At 39.7% G+C, this 22,018-nt stretch overlaps 2 protein-coding genes and 2 pseudogenes across 2 annotated transcripts; 3 read left to right on the forward strand and 1 right to left on the reverse strand.

The window, feature by feature from the left end:
• Positions 1-909: 909 nt before the first annotated feature.
• LOC103421661 (uncharacterized) lies at positions 910-2,217 on the reverse strand (annotated as a pseudogene).
• A 13,305-nt stretch (positions 2,218-15,522) lies between these two features.
• LOC103442865 (uncharacterized) lies at positions 15,523-16,477 on the forward strand (annotated as a pseudogene).
• Positions 16,478-17,482: 1,005 nt separating this feature from the next.
• On the forward strand, positions 17,483-21,477 carry LOC103442481 (uncharacterized). The gene is made up of 3 exons (XM_008381270.4): positions 17,483-18,406; positions 18,582-20,280; positions 20,442-21,477. Exons 2-3 carry the CDS (start codon positions 19,964-19,966, stop codon positions 21,298-21,300), a joined length of 1,176 nt encoding a protein of 391 aa, XP_008379492.1. The 5' UTR covers positions 17,483-18,406; positions 18,582-19,963; the 3' UTR covers positions 21,301-21,477.
• On the forward strand, positions 17,854-18,971 carry LOC139198540 (uncharacterized). Its single transcript, XM_070827427.1, has 2 exons — positions 17,854-17,895; positions 18,582-18,971. The coding sequence occupies exons 1-2, from the start codon at positions 17,854-17,856 to the stop codon at positions 18,969-18,971; spliced, it is 432 nt and encodes a 143-aa protein (XP_070683528.1).
• Positions 21,478-22,018: the final 541 nt, after the last annotated feature.

Raw genomic sequence — 22,018 nt, forward strand, 5'->3', positions numbered from 1 at the left:
GGAGATTGTCGGCGGCAATGAAGTTACGAAGCCGCAAGAAGGCACCAATGAGTCACAACACTCTGTGGAGTGGAAGGTCAAAGCAAGAAAGGCCATGTTCGTGTATTCCTTTTTGTTGTCTCTGTTTTTTGTGGAGTAAGATTTATGACCCCCCTGATTAGGTGTAATTTTTTTCATTATCAATAAAATTTCTCTCGTACTGTCGAGGTTTCTTTAAAAAAAAACAAAAGTTGGAGCACTTACGAAAAGCTTCAACGCCGAAAGAAGCATGGGACATCTTCGCCACACTCTTTTAAAAAAAGAAACGATACGAGACTACAGCTTCTCGAGAACGAGCTGTTATCGGTGGCCCAAAGGGACATGACGATTGCTCAATATTTCCACAAGGTAAAGTCTATATGCCGTTAATTTTTTAAGTTAGAACCTATTGCATCCATTTTAGAGTCCAGGATAAAAGGAATATTTTTCCATGGGTTGAGACCGAATACCAAGGCTTTGTTGCCACTGTGCAAGGATGGCCGATCCATTTATCACTTGTTGAGTTTGAAAATTTGTTTGCCGATCAAGAAGCTTTGACTAAGCAAGTGGAGGGGTCTCGTCAAAAGGTAAGGAGGAAGCACTCTACACTAATAAAAGTAAAAGCAGCTTCAAGAAGCATGTTGTTAGTGGACCTAAAAGAAATGATGATGAGGCGAAAGGTCATCAAGGAGGAGGAAGTTCTCAAGTAGGGGGAGTTCCAAAATATCATGGCAACTGTGGTCAGTCCCAAAATAATAAAAGGCTTGAGGGCAAGTACTACAACTGTGGAAAGAAGGGCCACATGGCAAAAGATTTTTAATTTCAAATATTGATACTCAAAACAATTCAATTGATAGTATGTTCCTTTTGTGTTCCTATTTTTATTTTGTGATTCTTTGTTTTTTGGTTGATCTTTCTTAAACTCGACATTCGAAGCAAGAACAAGGCTGCAGTACTGCATTGAAGATTCTTGAGACCCAAGTCTCTGCCTCCTCCAAAAGGGTCTTATCCAAACTTTTTATCACTTCACTAATTGCATTCAAGGCCACTAACAGTCCATCTTCTCCCAATAGGCGTTTTGTTTCTGCAACAGCTCGATGTCCTGCAATTCCCGAAATAGGTTGGTAGTAGAGGAGGGTCTAATCATGAATAATACTTTCTCTGTCTTGATCTCCTCAGCCCAGAGTAAGCAAACCCATGTATAGGCGCATGTTAGCAAATATGTCGACAAATGCAGTAGTTTTGAATGATCAGCTTGTTCCTTCTTCTTTGCCATCATAATCCTCATCACCCGCCTTAACATTTCGATTTTCGCGCGTGTGAATTCGAAGGTGCCTCGAATTCCGTCTCCTGGACCTCGAGCCTCCAAAAGCATTAAGCTTCTGTTGTTTGGACCACCCAGTCTTAACCACTCGTTTGAGTAGATTGCTTGGAGCCCGGAAGGGTCCTTTATGACCTTTTTGTTGTGACTTGGCAAAGGTGGCAGTCCTCCTCCTTCTCCATGTTTGCAAAAGTGACCCCAAAATTTAAAAAACGAGATGGCAGATAAGCCATCACAGGCGGCATGGTGCATGGCTGATCCAATCGAAAAGCCGTCTTTGGGAAAGACGGTTATTTGCAATGCCAGCACAGCAGCTTTGTCATGAGACGCTGCCAATTGGGGCACAAGAGGATGGTATTCTTTGGCTTCAATGTCAAAATTGTTGCTCGATATTAGACGGTGGAAATCAGCATCAGACTCGGCGATTGTGAGCGAAACTGCGTCGCCTTTGATATAACTGAGAAGGGGTTTGGGGGAGTCTAGAAGCCAGATGAGGTTTCCCGCTAGAGGTACAAAGTGTTGGAGGGTGGCAGAAAGCGAGGTTTTGAGTTTCGGAAGTACGGAATCGAAGAAGTGTGATGTGTCGAATGAAGGCATGTTGTAGAAGAAAAGGTGTTGAGGGGGTGGGAACCTTAGCCAGCGGAGGTCAAAGAATGTTAGAGGAAGAGACAGATCCTCCGGGTGGGCGGAGTTCGGCGGCAAGCTTGGTTTCGGAGCTACTCCACGAACCTCAATAACTTTGACTGAGCCTGGTTTTGCCATCGGAGATGGAAAAGAAAGCTGGACCCCTAAAACCGGGAGCCGAACCGAAAATTTACACACGGTTGGGTGCAGTTTCAAATCCGGCACGCAGCTCCTGGAAGAGATGGAGGTGGAAGAGAGAGAGAGGCACGAAGAGAGAGTAACGGCCTCTTGACTAACTCATTTATCATACTAAATTACAAATTATATCTATAGAGAACACTTAAGAAACACTAACTTGGATGGACTAAGCTCAATTTCTAAACTAACAAGCAAAACCTAAATATTAAAATAAACATAAATACTAATATTTTCCAATACTTGGAACCGAAAACTGAAATTAAAACACGAACAAAATTCGACCGCACTGAACAATTCGGTTTTGCCATTTTGAAACTGTTTTAGTTTGAAACCGAACTGCAGTTTGAAAAAAGGTTTATTTTCTGTTTTGAACATATGAAACCGCACCGAAACTGGACCCTACGGCAAAACTTAAAAAGGTTTTTTCTTTGGTTTTTATATTTGTGGAGCTTTTAATTTGGTCCTCGGGGCTTTTTCTGGATTTGATCTGGTTGTTCCAGGCTTGCAGACCCTCGAATTAGTATTGCTTGCTGTTTTTCTTGTTTGAGTACTTATATGTAAGTGGTACCATATTGTACGTAAGCAGTTCAATGAAACTTATTAGTCAGAACTATATCAACTAGGTACTAGGATTACAATACATTCAATTCATGCCGAGTATAATACCGCACATAACAGAAATTTATCTCAAGAACACCTACTTGTATTCGACGCCATGGATGAGATGCAGGTCAGTCTTCTACTCCCACTACTCAATAGCTCCCTTACTGTATGAATAGGTTATGTGACAAAAGGAATGGAGAACACGTGTGTGTAGGATGATCCCTTCATCTTTTGGTGTTTCGGTGAACTGTTTCCAAAAAGGCAGAAAGGAAAAGAAACAGCCATGGGTTCTCTTTAGGTGTCGAAGAAAGAAAAATGTGTAGGTTAATTTCTAGACATCAGAACTGCAATCCGTTTTTGCCTATATGATCACAACGTCGAGCTCTACGAACGAAGGTAAGAGTTCAAAGCTTATTTGCAGATTTGAAATTATATTTTGGTTGGGGATTTCATGTTAATAACTTTGAAAAAATTCATGTTTGAAGTGCTATATGGTTGAATTGAGAGTTTTGGAAGTCTCAAGGCTGGTCGAACAATATTGTTGAAGAAGACAGAGGTAAAATTTTACTTGATTTGGAGTTATGGAATTCAATTGTGCATTGGTTGTTAGATGGCATTTGATATATGGCTCCTGAATGGATTTCATGGAAATGTTGATTAAACTGTGATTCATGTGAATAAATTTTGGATTTGGTTATTTTGGGGATGTACATGCACTGTGCAGATGGAATTGAGACGTGTTAGTTTATGTTGGTGCATGCAAATTGTGTATTGATATTTTCTTTTTCAAATTAGGCACTTTCTTGGCTTAAGCAAGATCAAGAGATAAGAGTGAACAATTGTGGAAAGAGTTAGTACCTAAAGCTTGGAATATCAGGTAGGGGACTCACACCCTGGTTAGTGGTTTTCGATATGTATTATGTATGTAAATATGGATGTGTGCAAGCTATGCATTGGATTTTGTTGTTGTTAGAACTGCATGTTAGGAAAAGGAGTTTTATTTTTCTAGCATGTGATTTATGTTATTCTAAATTGTAATGACGACCTGAGAGTGAAGGGGGCTGTGTGACTATCCTGGGCTTCGATCCCCTAAACCTCTGGAGGGTCCTATACAAACGAACTCGTATCATTAACCGTAAGGGGAAAGGGTACTTGTGTCTATGTGGTATAGGTTGTAAGTGGACACTCTCACTACCCTACCTCGTGTTGATATTACTTGAGAATTTATTTTAGGTATGGTAGTTGGCCGCGTGTTCGGTTGTCAGGACAAGAAGAATGCAGGGATCCCACTATAGTTAATTTTGAGCATGAAATAATTTTAACTCATGCCAAAACATTTTGTTGTGCAAATTATTTCCTTTATACATAGTACAAGGGTATATCTATTTTCAAACCTAGCTAGGGTGCCTCCCGAGGGGGGGCAAATGATTGTATGTGATGCTCACCCCTACATTTTCAGGTGTTGTGCGAGAAATAATAGAAGAGTTGGACTAAGGTGTGGGGTTGTAGCTTGTAAACCTCAAAGCTTCGAGTCAGAAAATTAGCTTTTGAAATGTAAATATTGATTTTCTGGTTTCAATGAAAACTGTATATGTATAGCCTCTTTTGCTTCTGTATATATTTATCTAAACCTATCACTCCTTTGGCTTTTGTAAACTGAACTTTTGGGATTTCTGTTGTAAAAAGGTTGCTTATGAAATGGTTTGAATGTTATGGATTTTACTTGAACTCTGATATTTATTTTGATATTAATTTTAGAGGCCTTGTGTATCGTAAAGACACAGAAGAATTGTCATGTTCTAAGAATGGAGCATACAACTCTCGAGCGTTTTTAAGATTCACGACGTTGTCACGATACATTTTTTGGTCATGACACTAGGGTTACACAACCAGCCTATTAACAGCTGTATATCCTTATCATCTTAATAATGAATGAGTCCTATTATGATTTAATATCTTTGCATTCAATCCTTATCAGGATTTCTTTAAGTTAGCGGCATGGAGTTAAGACTCCGTAGTCCTCACGAAGTAAACATCAACTATACCACTTGTATTAACAGTCATTCAAGAACTTCAGTTTTCTTGAACTAGGCATGCGCTTTAGAAAAAGAACACGCCTGCGAAAAGACGAAATGAACGCGCCGACGGGTTCACGTTTCTAGGGTTTGTCGGTGTCACTGCCGGTGTCATCTCAGCGTCCCAGCGCCGATCTGGGTATTGAGTCCTTGCGTTCCTCACCGAAGTGGGTATTGGGTCTTTGCGTTCCGCACCGAAGTGGGTATTGGGTCTTTGCGTTCTGCTGTCGTAGCAGTAACTTGTTGCTGAAATTGGGGTTTTAAGCTCTGCAATTTGAAGGGGTCGTCTGCACCTGCAGACTTGCTGCACCAATAGGAGACTTGGGCTCTCCTTTAGAGAAGACTTCCATTGTTGCCCACGTCTACACACTTTTCAACAGGTTAATTTCTAATTTTATATTTAAGTTTTTAATATTCTTTTGAAATGCATTTTGTTTTAGGTTGATTGGTTTTCATCGACAAGTCACCCACTGCCCTATGCCTATGGGGCTTTCTTGACTTTGCTACTTCCTCAAAATTGAATATTGCCATTGGTTCATTATTCGGACAATCCCCAAAAGCAAGGACCTTTGCTTCCATTGTCACAAGTGATGCAGAAACTTCAGTTAATTTTAGTCAACTTCCTATTCCTACTGTTCGAGGCGATGTGACTTATGTCAAGATTAGTGAGAACCTTTATCAAGAACAATTACGCTCATGCAGAACAAACCTCATTGGTAGACTTTTGTTAAAAAAAGGAACGATGACGATGAAGACTAAGTTTCTCAAGAGTGCCTTGGCTTCTTTATGGAAGCTTTAGAATTCTTGGAAACTAGTGCCTCTAGGCAGAGGATATTTTGATCTTCATTTTTCCACCAAAGAAGATATGAGAAGAGTGTGGGGTGGTGGAACCTGCACACTTCAATTTGGTCTTTTTAGGTTGTCCCAATGGCAACCGGACTTCAAGCCTGGTGACGTCCTTCCCCAAACTTATGCACAGGTATGGATCAAAATATATAGGTTAAGTCAAGAGTATTGGCACCATCGCATTCTTATGGAAATTGCTCATAGGGTGGGTACCCCACTTCAGTTGGATCATGCTACACATGAAAAGTTATATGGTTATTATGCTACAATTCTGGTGAATGTGGATATTTCTCTGATTTGCCTTCATCTATTATGGTTGAGCGGGAACAACATGGTTTCTTTGTTGATATTATTTATGAGAATTTGCCTCCAACTTGTGGAAATTATGGTGTAATTGGCCATTATACAAACAAATGTAGGCATTTAAAGGGCAATCATTCAGATGGGATGCAACCAGATATTGAGGCTTGCCGTCGCGGACGCTCACCAACTCGTCAGGTTTATCGTCCAAAACCATTTACTAAGATTGTTTCTCCTTAGGGTGATACTATACACAAGGAACGTTCTCCTTCAGTCGAAATTATTCATAATGAGCGTTCTCTTGGACTTAATAATGATATGAAGGTCCCACCTTGTAGCTCTCTTAAGCAATGGCATGTTGAACAAGTTAACGATTTTGCAAATCAAATATTAATGAGTGTTGTGAATACCGAGTTAAGTGTGTTGGCTGACAAGGTTATTGATTCGTCGGCAGATCTTCATGGTCAGTTAGAGACAAATTCTGATAGACAGCTTCTAGAGTTACAACCAACCAATAATATTGATGATACCCGTTCCTGTAACTTGAATGACACTCTTTCAAGGGAGACCGATGATGAGCCTACTGAAGAAAATAATATTGCCCATATTGATTCTAATGTTGATGGAGATGTTCCACCTGGTTTTGGTCTGAGGAATGAGATCAATGTTGTGGATGCAGGGAAGGTCTCCAATGACTTTACCCTAGTTCTTAGTAAACCTCAGCAGAAGAAACAGAAAAAAAAAAAAAAAAAACCAAAAAGTTGACGTATGTAGGCAAGAAGAACCCTATGTTACGAGGGCAGGAAGACAAGTTATCTCTACCTCCAAATGAAGTTAGTTTATTGGAATATTCGCGGTATTAGGAATTCTGATACGCGTACTGAGCTTTCTAATGTTTGTCATTCCCATCATCCCAACTTGGTTTGCATATCTGGACCTATGGTTACTTTTGATTCTATTCCTTCTGTTTATTGGAATTCATTAGGTCTATCTTTGCTTGCTATTAATAACTAGGGTGATTTAATGCATAATATTTGGGTTTTACATTCTACGAGTTATTGTTCTCCTATTGTGATTTCTTCTTTAGGGCAACAAGTTACTTTTCAAGCTTCTTATGATGGTGTTCTTTCTCAGTTTACTATTGTCTATGCGGCTACTACTTCGACTCTTCATCGTGCTTTATGGTGCAATCTCTTAAATATTTGTTTTAATACTATAGTACTGTGGATGGCAATTGGTGACTTTAATGCTATTCTTGGAGCACATGAACAAATAGGTGGTCACTTACCTGTTCGAACTTCATGCGAGGACTTTCGCAGTACTACTGAGCTTTGTGACTTTACTCATATGGAACTATTGGTGCTTTTTATACTTGGACTAATGGTTGGAGTGTTCGTGGTTACAAGGAGAGGCTTCTTGACCGCTCTTTTTGTGACACACATTGGTTACAATCTTGGTCTTATACCAGTTGTTTAGCTTTGCCCATGGTTGTTTCTGATCATAATTGTCTAGTTTTCTCTGCTTCTGCTATTTTTCTTGGAAGACCACGACCTTTCTGGTTTCAATCCATGTGGACATTACATTTAGGATTCTCTGATTTGGTTGCTAAGTGTTGGCAGCCAACTGTTGCATATGGGTGTCCCATGTTTGTTATATTGGAAAAGCTTAAAGCCCTTAAGCGTTGCCTCGTGATTGGAACTCTAATATTTTTGGCGATGTCCATAGAAATGTCAATATTGCTAAGGAAAAACTTCATCATATCCATAATATTATTTCTTCTGATGGGAATTCTAAAGAGAGATTTAATGAGGAAGTTGTGGCTAAGACAGCTATCCTCAATGCTCTTCGTATACAATAAGCTTTCTGGCGTGATTGTGCCCGAGTTAAATGGCTTACTGAGGGTGATCATAATACTGCTTTTTTCCATGCTTATGCTTGAGGTAGGCATTCTTCTTCTAGGATTTTTATTCTTTTGGATGGTGATAATGTACTTTCTTCTCATACTGCTATTGTTGATCATGTGGTAAACTTTTATCGGTCTTTATATAATTCTCCGTTCGTACCAACTGGAATTGAGGATGTTTGTGGTGTAATTACACCTATGGTTAGTGAAGAGGAAATATTTTCTCTTTCTTGTTTACCTTCAGTTGAAGAATTAGAAGTGCTATTTTTTCTATGGATCCCTCAAGTGCTCCGAGACTTGATGGTTTTCCTGGTTCCTTTTATCAGTCTTGCTGGTATATTGTTGGTTTGGATGTTATTGCTTTTGTACAAGATTTTTTTAAACGTGGTTGGCTTTATCCGAATGCTAATTGCAACTTTGTGGTGCTTATCCCTAAAGTTGATGTTATACCCACCTCTAATTTAAATTGTATTTTCACTAAGTTTGTGATTATCTTACTTTTAAAATTGTTTTTAGGTCTTAATTAGTGTGCCCAAGGGGCCCACCCTTTGATTTTGTCCCCCGTGACCCTTTCTTCTTTCTTTTCTCCTTCTCTGCACACTCCATTCTCTCTCTCGAAACCCACTCATCTCTCTCCCTCTCTATCACCGTGAGCACCCACACACACACACCCACCACCACAACTACCTAACTACGACACCACCATCACCTATGGAACTTTCTTCTCTATCTCCCACGTCTCGATGAAGCTCCGGGACACCCAGAGAACACCCAAGTCTCCCCCGACGCCTCCGGCGACTTTCGAGATAATTTCCGGCTAAACCACAGTGAGTTGGCAGGCGTGCAATATATCAATCTCTTTGTCTCGCTGAGTACTATAACTTTCCATTTTGTTTCACCCAATTTCGTTGAGTATTGAAGAAGTTATATCCAATTGAATCTTATCCAGTTTCCGGCGACCTCAGTGAATTTCGAGGAGTTTTTCGACTAAACCACGGCGAGTTAGATGTCGTGCAAGGTACCATTCTCTTCGTATCATCGAGAGATGTCGTGCAAGGTACCATTCTCTTCGTATCATCGAGGGCTACAACTTTCGTTATTGAATCATTCAATTTTGTTGAGTTTTGACAAAGTTATGAACGTTTAAAGCATTGGAACTCGAGTTGGGCTTTCAAGCCCCAAAGCCCTTTCGAACCAGGCCTTCGGGTCGTTGAACCTAAGCCCAAAACCTTAGGGCAACCCAATCTTTTTATTTTGTTATTTATTTTATTTGTTTATTTTCTGTTAGAAACCCAAAGGCCTTTGGGCCATTCAACCTAACCTAAGAACCCTTTATTTTAAATTGTTTTTATTTTATTTATTAAACTAAGGCCTTTGGGCCTTATCCAAAACCCTAAACCCTTTAACCTTTCAAATCCTTAACCCTAACCGGTCAAAACCCTTTATGGGAAATATTCCGTTAGGGAATATTCCATCAGGGAATATTCAAATATTATGTCAGGGAATATTCTAGGAATATTCTATCGACTTTTACAAAATTAATCGGGACCCTTCTTAGGGTAGTTCGACGTCCTGAACTTGTTTCTGACATCCGTTTTCCCAAATTCAATTGTTATAACATATTTTTATTAATTGGACCATTTATGTGCTTAGGGGCAATATTTGTGACGTTTTCGTGGTTGCTAGTTTGCGTGGCTCTTTGGCGGCTAAATACTGTGAGTGGACCCCTTCTAAAATTTACATGATTTCATAGTTTAATTGCATAAATGAATAGCATGCCTTACGAGTTTATGATTTGATTTATGTTAAGCATGTTTATGGAATATGTTGTTTATTGTCTTGTTTTTGGTGAGGAATTAATTGTTGGCCTATATTGAGCTGTATTTTGATATATCGTATTTTCTATAAAAACCATGAACTAGTAGACTATCTGATGGATGACGATAGGATGCTAGAACATGTTTTCGAAACCCCTCTTTATAGTATAGATGATAGATGACTTTATACTATGAAGTGGTTATTTTTTAGAGGCGTAACTATTTGTGCGTACCTAGTGGCCACTATGCCGCCTGGGGCGAGGATCTGGTGTTGGCAGATAGGCCCTACGGGCTGAGGGACACGGAGCAAGCATTGGGCCGGGAGTTATATTTATTCAGTGATCTTTCTAGCAGCACACCGTACTTACGAGACGATCTGTGAGACTATTGATGCTTTGGTTTCCGCGATGTTTTTCTGCGATATGTCTTTTGAGATGTTTATGGCATGCTAAGGTTTTCAGTAAACCTATCACTTATTATGCTAGTAGTTTTCATTATTAAAACTTGGGGGTTAGTATGTTCACAACTATTTTCGTATTATGTATGTATATATAACTTGGTCCACTCACCCTTATTTTGCGCCCCCTTTCAGGATTTAGAATCGAGGCATGCGATCCTGATGTCAACGTTTTCGCATTGGCATAGTTGAGTCATCTTGGTATAGGACCCACATCCTCTTATTTATTCAATTTTACATTAATTCTTTTAGAACTCTAGTTAGTTGTATGCTCTGAACCCGTTCCTAAATTAGTAATTCATGGTATTTTAATTTCATAACCCTAATTTACTTCTTATTCTTAGCTTTTGTATTAATTAATGGCTTTCGTCACTCTAGGGTGTTGGCCAGCACGTGTCTATCCTGGTATTCGAGGAATATCGAGATCGGGTCGTGTCAGTTGATGGGGCTGCCACTATTGCTCTGTATCGGCCCATTGCTCTTACTAATTTTCTATTCGAAATTATTCCAAAGATTCTTGTTGATTGCCTCGGCCCAATTGCCACTCGCATTATTTCTCCTCAGCAAACAACATTTTTAAAAGGTAGACGTATTTCTGATTGTATTGGGCTAGTTTCAGAAGGGTTTAATTTTATGGACAAAAAGGCTTTTGGTGGTAAAGTAGGTATAAAAGTCGACATTGCTAAAGCTTTTGATACTTTGAATTGGAAGTTTCTCCTCCATATGCTTTCTAGCTTTGGTTTTTCACACATCTTTGTGGATTGGGTACATGTTTTATTACAATTAGCTCACCTTTCAATTTTGGTAAATGGAACACCGCATGGGTTTTTCTCTTGCTCCCATGGGGTACGTCAGGGTGATCATCTTTCTCCTCTTCTTTTCTGTCTAGTGGATGAAGCTCTAAGCAGAGGTTTATCTTCGCTTTTCTCTACTAGACAAATTACTACTATTTTTAGCCACACGAGGTTGTTGCCCTCCTACTCATGTGTTATATGATGATGATCTTTTCATTTTTTATCGTGGGAATGTTCGATCTCTTCGAAATTTCTTGGATAAGTATGGTTGTGCATCAGGGCAACTTGTTAATGCAACTAAGAGTACTTTTTTATCTCGGCTCCTCATCTGTTCATCATAGAGTGCATGTATTGAGACACCTTGGCTTTCGTTTGGGTGTTGTTCCTTTCACTTATCTTAGGGTACCCATTTTTTGTGATAAGCCAAGGAGAATTCACTTTCAAGCTTTGGTTGACAAGGCTAAAGCCCGCCTCTCATGTTGGAAAGGAAAACTTCTCTTAATGGCTGGACGACTTCAATTAGTGCAGTCTGTTTATCAAAGCTTGTTCCTCCATAGTTTCTCAGTTTATCAATTGCCATCTTGCCTTTTAAAACATCTTTCTGCTTACGCAAGGAATTTTATTTGGTCAGGGGATTTAGCTTCCCAGAAGTTGGTAACTGTTGATTGGAGCATGGTGTGTGGACCTAAAAATGAAGGTGGGCTTGGTCTTCGTGATTTAGCTTCCTTGAACTTGACAGCTTTGCTTAGTTTCGGATGAAATGCTTTTCAATCATCTTCTATGTGGGGTTCTTTTGCTCGTCAGCATTTTCCTTTTTCGCCTTCCAAAAAACAAAATATCTATTTACGATCTTCTGTGTGGCATGGTTTGAAGCGTGCTCTACCTATTCTGAATAATAATAGTCGTTGGATTATTGGTGATGGGAAGTCCGTTTCCTTTTAGTTTGACAAATGGTTGGATGAATCTATTATTAGCCCTTGTTTATCTTCGGTCATTTCACCTAAGGTTCTTCCTCGGGTTTCAGATGTTATTGAAACACAAAATTGGTCTTTCCCAGATTATTTTATAAATTTATTCCCTTCTGTGGTGCAACAAATTTTACATCCACATTTGCCCTTAAATGTCGAGGATGATAAATTGATTTGGGAGCCCTCACCTACCGGGAAGTTTTCCTTTTCTTCTGATTATCAGCTTATTCAAAGGAAACGTAGTGACTGTGCTTGGGCTAAGGTTATTTGGCATCTTTTTATTCCACCACGGCTATCTATTTTGGCTTGGCGGCTTTTTCATGATAAACTTCCTACCGAGGGTGCGCTTCAACGACGTGGTATTTCCTTGGCATCCATTTGTTGTTTATGTCATAATTCTGAAGAATCTATTGCTCATCTTTTCTTCGGCTGTTAGATATCTAGGCAGCTTTGGAGGTGGTTAGCTTGCCATTTTGGTACCTTTTTGCCTCCTTCAAATTCTTTGGATGGTTTTTGGGATATCTATGTGCGTAAGCCCTTTTCCCAGCAGTTGCACAATCTTTGGATTTTTGCGGGTCTTTCTATTATTGCAGCTATTTGGAAGGCTCGAAATAAGTTTATTTTTTATGGCTGACCACTCAGTTTTCATCGTCTTTGCATGTCTATCAATTCTGCGATTGTTCATGGTGGAAAGTTTATTCCTGGTTACTCTCAGAGTTTTGACACTCGAATCATCTCTTCAATGGGGATCCGACCTATCTCTCGCAAGGAACCTACTATTCTTCATGTCTTTTGGTCTCCTCCTTGGTTTCCTTGGATTAAACTTAATACAGATGGTTTACCTAAAGGAAATCCCGGTCCTGCTGCTTGTGGAGGAGTTTTCAGGAATTGTCATGGTCATTTTCTTAGTGGTTTCTGCCAATGGATTGGTTATTGCAACTCTTTTTTTTTACAGAATTATCTGCAATTATTATTGGTGTAGAGTTTGCTTATCAATTGAGTTGGCATTGTCTTTGGTTGGAAAGTGACAGCGCTAGTGTTATTTTTGCTCTTCAATCGTCTGATTTTGATCCTCCATGGCCTCTTCATACGCAATGGTCCATTTGTTTAGACCGCATCCAGAAAATGACTTTATACTCATCTCACATATATCGGGAGGGAAATTTTGTTGCGGACAATTTTGCTAGCATGGGCTTGTCTTCTCCAACTTTAACTTGGCGTGATTATCGTCCGCCAGCGACTCGTGCTGCATTTTTTTGGACTATGTTGGCTTGCCTGGTTACCGCTTCTCAAATTAATGTGCATCTTGGCATCCAGGTTTGTCTTACTTTCTTTTTTTTTTCCCTAACTTTGTGGTGTTGCTCAACTTGTTTTGCAGGTTTAGACATTTAGGTTTGGTTTCAGAGGGTTAGGTTTTATGTCCCTTCCTCTTTTCTTTGTCTCTCTTGTTTTCATTTCTAGAAGGGTATGGTTTATGTCCCCCCTTCTTTTTCATGTGTTGTTTTTGTTATCTCTATTTTATGAAGGCTAAGGTTTATGTCCCCCCTGACTAGGTGTAACTTTTTTTTTCGTTATCAATTAAATTTCCCTCGTACCGTTGAGGTTTCCCCCCAAAAAAAAAAGTTAACTATCATCCAAGTAATATCAACCAACACTCATTGTCATTCACTAGAACTTTACACATATGTCCACCGGCCTTGGGCAAGAAAACTCTGTAAAATCATGTAATTAATGTTGCTTTTGCAGTTTTGTTTAGAACTTTTCCAGATTATGAATCCCTTTGAGATTGCAATGAAGTCGCTGAATCACGATGGATCTGGTTTAAACTGGTGTACAGTTTAGAATATTATTTGGATTTCAGTGGCAATTTGAACCCTATTGGATTGGATTGTATTAATGGCATAAAATATTTAGTTTGCAAATTTTGAAACTGAAATTAAAATCACTTAAAACCTAATCAAAGCAAACCAAAATGGTTTCGGTTTTATGTAAAACCGCACCGAACCAATCCAAACCATACCCATCCCAACAAGTGCGGCTTACTAACAGATGAGTCTCACATCCATTGGAGAAACATACAAATGTTGATATAAATATATAATAAGAGTATATTTTCGTTTTTTGAAATATTATGCTAAGTGGGTAATGTTAAGGGAGACCAAAATTTTAAACCAAATTTTGTAAATCAAATAATGTGGTTGTTGATGATTCGATTATTACTCGTGTTGATTAATGTATTTATTTTCAATTGATGATGTGCCACAACATTTGATTTACAAATTTGATTTAAAAATTTAGTTTTCCTAGAATTATTGTATGCTCAGATACTCACTATTCCATTTCCTATCGTTATGAGTTCACTGTTAATGGCTCGGTGTCTAAATCAGGTCGGGCCTCTTAGTCCACCGCCAATGACAAAGACGACGTTCTCGGATTCCGATTCGGTGCCTCCTTATTCGCCATCTTCTTTGTCTGGCAATGGTTTCAACAACGTCGCAAAGCCTTGTTCAACCATTTTTGTGATTGGGCCTCCGTCTACTCGGTAATGGGTGGCTGCTTCGTTCTCTTGGGCAATTGATTTATTAATCATTTTTTGGTTAGGATTAGAGCTTTGGATCGATAGGAAATGGTATTTCTTAACTGCTTTTTGTTAATTTTTGAAGCTCTGGTCGTATTTGGAGAGACCAATTGCTTTATTTTATCTTTAGTTTAAAAAAAAAAGCGACTCCAAGCCAATAAGGTCCCGGCTCGGAGGAACATTGTACAACTTACTCTTCTTTGTTTCTAGGACTTGAACCATGACCTTTTGGTCACAAAGAATCAACATTTTTATTGCGCCAAGCTCATCATATTTATCTTTAGGTTAAGTTTTGCTAGAATTTCTGTTAAATTGTGAAGATTGCTGAAATATTAATTTGCTTGCCCAAATATTACCTCAATTTGTCAGAACATTTTCGAACCTCGATATATTTAGAGCTAACTTGTTAGTAGTGAATACCATGCCGTATCCAATTTTTCAGTCAGGGTGTGTGGAAAATTTTGTAATGGTGCTTCTTCTAATATATTTGGTTGCAGGGGTGAGAACTTCTAGTGGTTCTGGTCTTTAGCAAAATTGGACTGCAACGAAAGAGGGAGGAAATAAACAAATCGAAAGCTCTTTTACTTTGTTCCTTGTACATTGCCAAATCTTTCCCTTAGTGTAAAACGAGTATGTAGCATATTAGTAGACATGGGTCATTCTCAGCGGCCAAAAAGGAGAGAGTGGCATATTTGTGTTGATTGATGGTGTGGGAGACGTGTCAATACCAAGGTTTGGATTTAAGACTCCTCTTCAGGCAGCCAAAGTACCCAATTTGGACGCCATTGCATCCGCTGGAGTTAACGGCCTGATGGACACTGTCGAAGTTGGTTTGGGTTGTGGAAGCGATACAGCTCACCTTTCTCTGTTGGGTTATGACCCTAGGGTTTATTACCGTGGCCGAGGCGCGTTTGAGTCCATGGGTGCTGGTTTGGCAATGTTGCCTGGTGATATTGCATGTAAGGTGAGGATTTTATTTGTTTCTTTGTAAAATGGTATCGATGTTATAATCGTTTTCACATCATGATCCTGGATGAGCAGTTTCAAAACTTTCAACATTTTCCTTCGGTTCTGTTATTTCTGGAAGACCAGGCTGTTCCCCATAATGCTCATTGCTATTTTGTTGTTCTTTACTCTAATTTTGCAAACTTGGATGAAAAAACTGGAATAGTCATCAGTTGGAGGGCAGACAGACACTTTGAGGAACAAGGACCCATACTGTGTGCAGCACTTGATGGAATGAAGCTGCAGTCTTTTCCCGAATATGAAGTCAGAGTCAGGTGCAAAAGTTTATTATAAATGCTGTAGGCTTCTTGTTTATATGCTTCTATAAATACACTTGCGTTATGCGAAATTGGATTATGTATCTAAATCATCGAAGACCTTAACGCTTTCTAATGCTTATCCTTGAAATTTTTATTATGCAGTAGATTCAGACTGACAAAGAATCATTTGGTACAGGTATGCAACGGAACATAGATGCGGAGTGGTTGCAAAATGACCAAGGCTAAGTGGGAATATATCAGGAACAGACCCATTGAAGGACAACCGTTTACTTTTGCAAGCTGAAGGTCTAGACGGCACTGACGAGTGAAGCAAGGCACACAGCTAAAGTGTTAACGAGTTATCCAAGGAAATATCACGTATTCTCGTTGCTCAGCCACTGAATGCAAAGCGGGCAGCTGAAGGGAAGAACATAGCTGATCTTGTCTATTTACGAGGTTGCGGTATTCGGATTGAGGTTTGTTGTCTCAAACCTCACTTGATTTATCCAAGGAAATATAACCTTGAGCCTAAGAGAGATGCTGGTCTTACAAGACCTCTGTTGAAGAAAAATTAGAGTACACAACTCTAACACAAGTGTTAGAAAGACAAAACAAGTAAACAAACTATTTGTATTACACTCACAAAATATTACAACACACAATCTCAAGGACACACTTTAGAAGTTATGACACTCGCTCACTTTCTAGAGACAAACTTTAGACCACTCACACTCCTACAAGACTACTCTTGCTTCTTACTCTCTTACTTAGCCATCTCTTGATTCTTAGCTCTCTTACTTCTTGATTGGTTGGTTGATACAAATGGTGTGGATGTCTTCTTCTTATATAGGCATGGATGGAACCTTGGAGAAGCATGGAAACATCATGCTAGAGATATCTAGATAATTCCACTACATTCCTAAGCTAGAATTATCTACACTAATCTTGTAAGTTGGTGGAATCCTCACCATTCTTCAAGACTCTTCCACCAACTTGAACTTTGCTAGAATTCTCTAGCATGTGCATGAATCTTTCTTTGTGTATGGGCTGAATCCATTATCTTTGGGCTCTTTGGGCTGGTGTTGTACTTTAACAACCTCAACCCTTATGCTTACGCTTCTAAGTTTACATTTGTGTCCATATTTCTTTATTTCTAAATCACAAATTTCAGGTTCCTCCCCTTGAGAAGCAAGGAAGAAAATATCGGTAATATCGGAAATATCGGTAGTCCGAAAATACGGAAATATCGATGGAAATATCGGGATAATATCGATATCGATAAAAATTACAAGGAAACCACGGAAATTGTAAGAAAAACTTGGAAATTTTTATTGAAACTTTGCAGGATGTCTATTTAGTCAATTATCTATTAGTTTATCACAAAAAATTGGAAGGAAATGCATTGCATGATGGATTTAACATTATCAAGTTGATTATATAGCGAGCTGGCAAACATTATGAGTGTAGAAAATATGTAGTAATTAATGAAAGAAATTTAAACACACCATAATCATTTATATATAATGAATTAGTACAATATTTTACACTTTATACATTGCCTTTTTTTTTCTCTCGGATAACACACACGGACTGACACATGGGCTGGATATTTTGAAAGCAGGTTTGGATTTTTTTTTTCTTCTCTCGGATAACACACACACACACCCCACGATACACACTTCAATAACACACACACACGCACAGACACACACTTCAATAACACACACACACACATCCCACTTCTACACACACACACGCACAGACACACACTTCAATAACACACACACACACATCCCACTTCTACACCAGGGACCAAGCCATTTCCTTCTCTCACTCACTTCGACCCTCTCTCTCTCTTCTCTGCACTGTCTCTCTCTCTCTCTCTCAAAATCCTCTTACCTCTCTCCCTCTCTTGCCGTGACCACACACACACACAACAGCAGCACCATCTGCTCGACTCGAGCAGCTCGAGGACGACACCGTGACTCGAGCAGCACCATCTTGTCGTGACCTCCACCGTGACTCGAGCAGCACCATCTTGCCGTGACCACACATCATCAGTCTTCTCTCTCCCGCCTCTGCGAGAATGGCGGACGACACCGTGACCTCCACCGTGGCGCACACTCAGGCGAGCACCATCACCACCTGTGAGAGGCGCAGATCTTGGCAGAGAGAGACGCAGATCTTGGCAGCTGCGACGACGGAGCTCGGCTGCCGTTCCGATTCCGACGACGGAGAGAGAGAGCGATATTATCGATATTATCGATAATATCGCGATATTATCACGATAATCAATTGGAATACTCTGAAAATATCGCTATTGGAAAAAAACGATATTATCGGCGATATTTCGCTGATAATATCGATATTTAATTCCATGTTGAGAAGAAACACGGTTTACGACCTGGCATGGTAGCTCCCACAAAAATCATTGCTGGACTGGGCTTTTCTCTTGGCATTGATATCCTGGAAGCTCCTGGAGCTACCGGAGACTACCGAACACTTCTAACCTCCAAAGCAAATGCGACAGCTAAGGCACTCTTCCTTTGAAGTCTTGCCCCAATGTGTTTGTACTGGGGGAAGATAAGCACAAACCAGGCCAACCAGATGGCTATGATTTTAGGTTCCTTCACGTTAAGGTCAATGATGTTCTCAGGTTCTAGTTTTTTTTTTTTTTTTTTTTCCTACCATGCCACGACTCACATGCAATCTTACTCGATGAATGGCGGATTTTTACTTAGACCTCAAAACATTGATCAAGTAGTTCACTTTCACTAGTGGTAAATGAAATCTCTGTTTTGTTTTGCATCGCAGGCTATTGATGATGCGGGTCACGACAAGGCAACCCTCTTCAAAGTTAAAGCAATGGAAGCTGTAGATCGAGCGATAGGGCAGCTGGCCAGGCTCCTTTGGGAGGCCGAGTCAACTGGAAATTTCGAGTACTTTCTTTGCGTCACTGGAGACCACTCTACCCCAGTTGAATATGGAGACCACAGCTTTGAGCCGGTTCCATTCACAATATGTTCGTTGAAAGATTTTGTGAGCGTCAGAGGTGAGAAAACCATTTTGGGAGGCTTTCTTGATCCATTTCCTCTTGCAACTGTCAAAGATGGTGAAAATCTAACAGAAGATGTGAACAAGGGGAGAGAATCAAACAGCCTCAAGCTTTCAGCGGCGATTCAGTTTTTGAGTTTAACGAGATAGCAGCAGCAAGGGGATGATGCCTTGGGCGTCTCCCCGGTGGGGAGATGATGGGAATAATAAGGAGTATCCTGAGCTAAATGCATGAGCTGCTCTAGTCGGAAAGTTATACTTCCATATTTAGCACTAATTGTTGCCCTAATAAGGTTTATCTTAATTGGAAAATGGTTACAGTTTGGATTTCGAAAGCTCCTTGTGTTGTTTACGAAAATAAGTCACAATGAACAGTGGGGAAATGATTTTCACACTCCACTTTTCTCTCCATATGCGTTTGTTTCTGGTTTTTAAGTCTTTGGATTGAAAAAAGAGGAGAGTGGAGAAGATAGCTGTTCACAAACTAGCCGTCAGTCCTTCTATCCTAAGGTCCTCATTTTGATGACTTGGGTGGATCAAATTCATATTAGCTACAAAATTATATTAGTTTAGAGTTAAAGACTTAAAATATTTGACAACTTAATAGAGCAAAACAAGAAAATTAGTTTTCTAATAGTTCATATATTTTAATTAGTTGGTTAGGTTTTATTAAGTTGACAAATATTTTAAGTCTTTGGATCTAAACTAATATAATACAGATCTAAATTAATATAATCTTGTGAAAAATATGCATTTGGTCCTCACATGAAGATATTAGGAGAGCAAGACTCGACTAGTTGTACCTACCATTTCATTTTAAGGTCAATATCAGCAATCTATCAAATAGAAAACGAAATTGTGAAAATCATGACCCTTAGAATAAGTTGGTCCCAAAGTTTTTCCTTTTTGACTCCTTTCATCTCTGCAAGTATCGAAAGCACCAAAATTTAAAGTGAGTTGTATGAAAAATACATGTCACAAAAGAAAGTGGATTATAAAGTTTCTTTCTTTTACTTTAATTTTCTTTACTTAATATTATCAGATAATCTCTTACACACCTTCCGCTTCTTTTCTTAATTCATAAGAAAAAAAGTCGATTAAATTTGAAAACGTACACTCGAAATTCACACCCATACACAAAGATGTATGTGACAAGGCCTCTTTCCATGTACAGGAAATCGCCAAGCACCCTTTCCCTTCATCCACCCGATGCTCCACATTCAGGTTTCATGGTGATTACAGATGAAGATGCAGAAGCACACGACGCGTCTTGCTGGGGCCTATGCAAGCGCAGAAAGGTATCGAAACTGCCGTTCCCACAGGACAAGATACTGACCATCGTTTACACGTCGGAGTTCCAAGAGGCCACGAAGACTAAGGTCTGGTTCATCCCGGTTCTTGATCAGCCTCTGTCGTCTCATTGCTACTATGTCATCAAAGCAAGTGGCAGGCACAAAGGGTATGCTTCGGTTTCACAATTATATATAATTGGTTTTCCTTTTTATTTGAGTGATATACTGCGTGGGGATTGGAACTTCGGAGCAGAGAGAGCACGCTGCTCTAGCGTAGAAAATATTTGTTTGTTAAGTGGAAGATAAATTATTTTGTATGATCTTGCAGGAAAGCTTACAGATGTGCTAGAGAGAGGGACACCGTGAAGTGCTGCTTTAACGACTTCTTGGGAGACAAGAAACCAAGGGTTTTAAATTTTAGAGACATATACCAACAAGTTAAGATTCATCGCTTCGAAGGTGGTGGGTTTTTCGCAAGGGCTGTAGCTCCCGACGGCGTTCCCCCAAAATTCCTCAAGAAAAAAGGATGGAAAGTTCGCAGCTCGAGTATGTATCGTTCACAACTAGGTGAAGCTTTAGGCCTTGACGCCTCGCTCCGTTCACGTCTTCCGGACTTCAATGTTACCATCTTTCAAAAGCGCTCGCGTACTAGCACTGTGGGGAACTGGTACTGTCCATTTGTGTTTGTAAGAGAGAGAGCAACCATAAGACAGCAGATGAAGAAGTCGAAGTACTACAGAGTGACTTTTGAGCAATGGTGGGAAGAGATATACTCTTGTGGGAACGTTAACCGTGAAGGGAACGTTGTGAATGTGAGCGTAGATGTGCAAAGGGAAGTGGCTATGGTATCTGCTATGCAAGCCGTGAAGGATTGTAGGAACGGACGAACAGGGTTCACCTGGTACAAAGCCCATAACCCATACAGCAAGAAAGTGGTCAGTGTAGGTTTGAGCTCCGCAATTGTTCAGAATATGAGATGGGTTTTGGAGGCAGGAGGGTGGGTTAGTGGGGGTGATGAAATGGATGTGAGAGTAGAGAAGGCAGAAGAGATTACAAGTGCAACTCGGTGGAGGAAGTTTGGGTGTTATGTGTTGGTGGAGAGCTTCTCTTTGAAGAGAATGGATGGAAGCTTTGTTTGGAGATCCGATTTTAGGCACACCGATAAGATTCGATGTAAATGGGAATAAGGTTTCGATTAAGATTCTTAATGAAAAAAAAAAGGGTGGATCCTCATATGTATTCTCTTTACTGTTCATCTGTCTGTAGCAACAGTGTATCGATCCTCGCATGTATTCTCTTTACGGTTCATATGAAGGATGTAAATTTCCAATGCTATGAAGTACGAAGTTATGAAATTTTCAAAATCAAGAATAGAATTTGTCATACATTCCATAACCGCGACGAATTACACAAGTTTTAGAAAATTATAACAAACTCAAATCACAGTGCGCATATCAAACTCAGACGAAATAATATTCAAATAGCAAGGTTTCCAAAGGTAGATGGAATTGTGGAGAGACTTGGACGCAGCAGCTTAGAAACCATGAATCTTGATATGGTCCTGCACAATGCCAGCCTGTAGTACTTGAAACGACCAACCAAGCAGATCGATAATCTTATCATTCTAACCTATATAACGTTTAACATCAATGTTATGTGGAGGAGTGACTACCTGGACTAGGAAGGTAGATACATTCTTTTGTTTATCACGGTTGTCAGGCTTTTTCTACCGTTTCTTTGCTGTATACGAATGTGTACATACTCTTCTGTCCCAGCACCAGAATCCTCAGAATTTGCCTCAGCAAAAGGATCTAAAACAGGTATAGTGAATAAATCAGATGTGAAACCCCACCCCCAAAAGTTTAATGTAATTTCACAGTTACCCTAAAAGTATATGAAAGTTAC

The sequence above is a fragment of the Malus domestica genome, chromosome 09 (genome assembly GCF_042453785.1).
Source record: "Malus domestica chromosome 09, GDT2T_hap1".
Classification (NCBI taxonomy): Eukaryota; Viridiplantae; Streptophyta; class Magnoliopsida; order Rosales; family Rosaceae; genus Malus; species Malus domestica.

What these genes read in the sequence shown, in the direction of transcription:
- LOC139198540 (XM_070827427.1), top strand. Translation starts at nt 17,854, where the DNA reads ATGGCGGACGACACCGTGACCTCCACCGTGGCGCACACTCAG. An exon ending in CCACCGTGGCGCACACTCAG is followed by an intron (nt 17,896 to 18,581) that starts GCGAGCACCATC and finishes TTTGCATCGCAG; the next exon opens with GCTATTGATGATGCGGGTCA.
- LOC103442481 (XM_008381270.4), top strand. Translation starts at nt 19,964, where the DNA reads ATGTATGTGACAAGGCCTCTTTCCATGTACAGGAAATCGCCAAGCACC. An exon ending in GCAAGTGGCAGGCACAAAGG is followed by an intron (nt 20,281 to 20,441) that starts GTATGCTTCGGT and finishes ATGATCTTGCAG; the next exon opens with GAAAGCTTACAGATGTGCTA.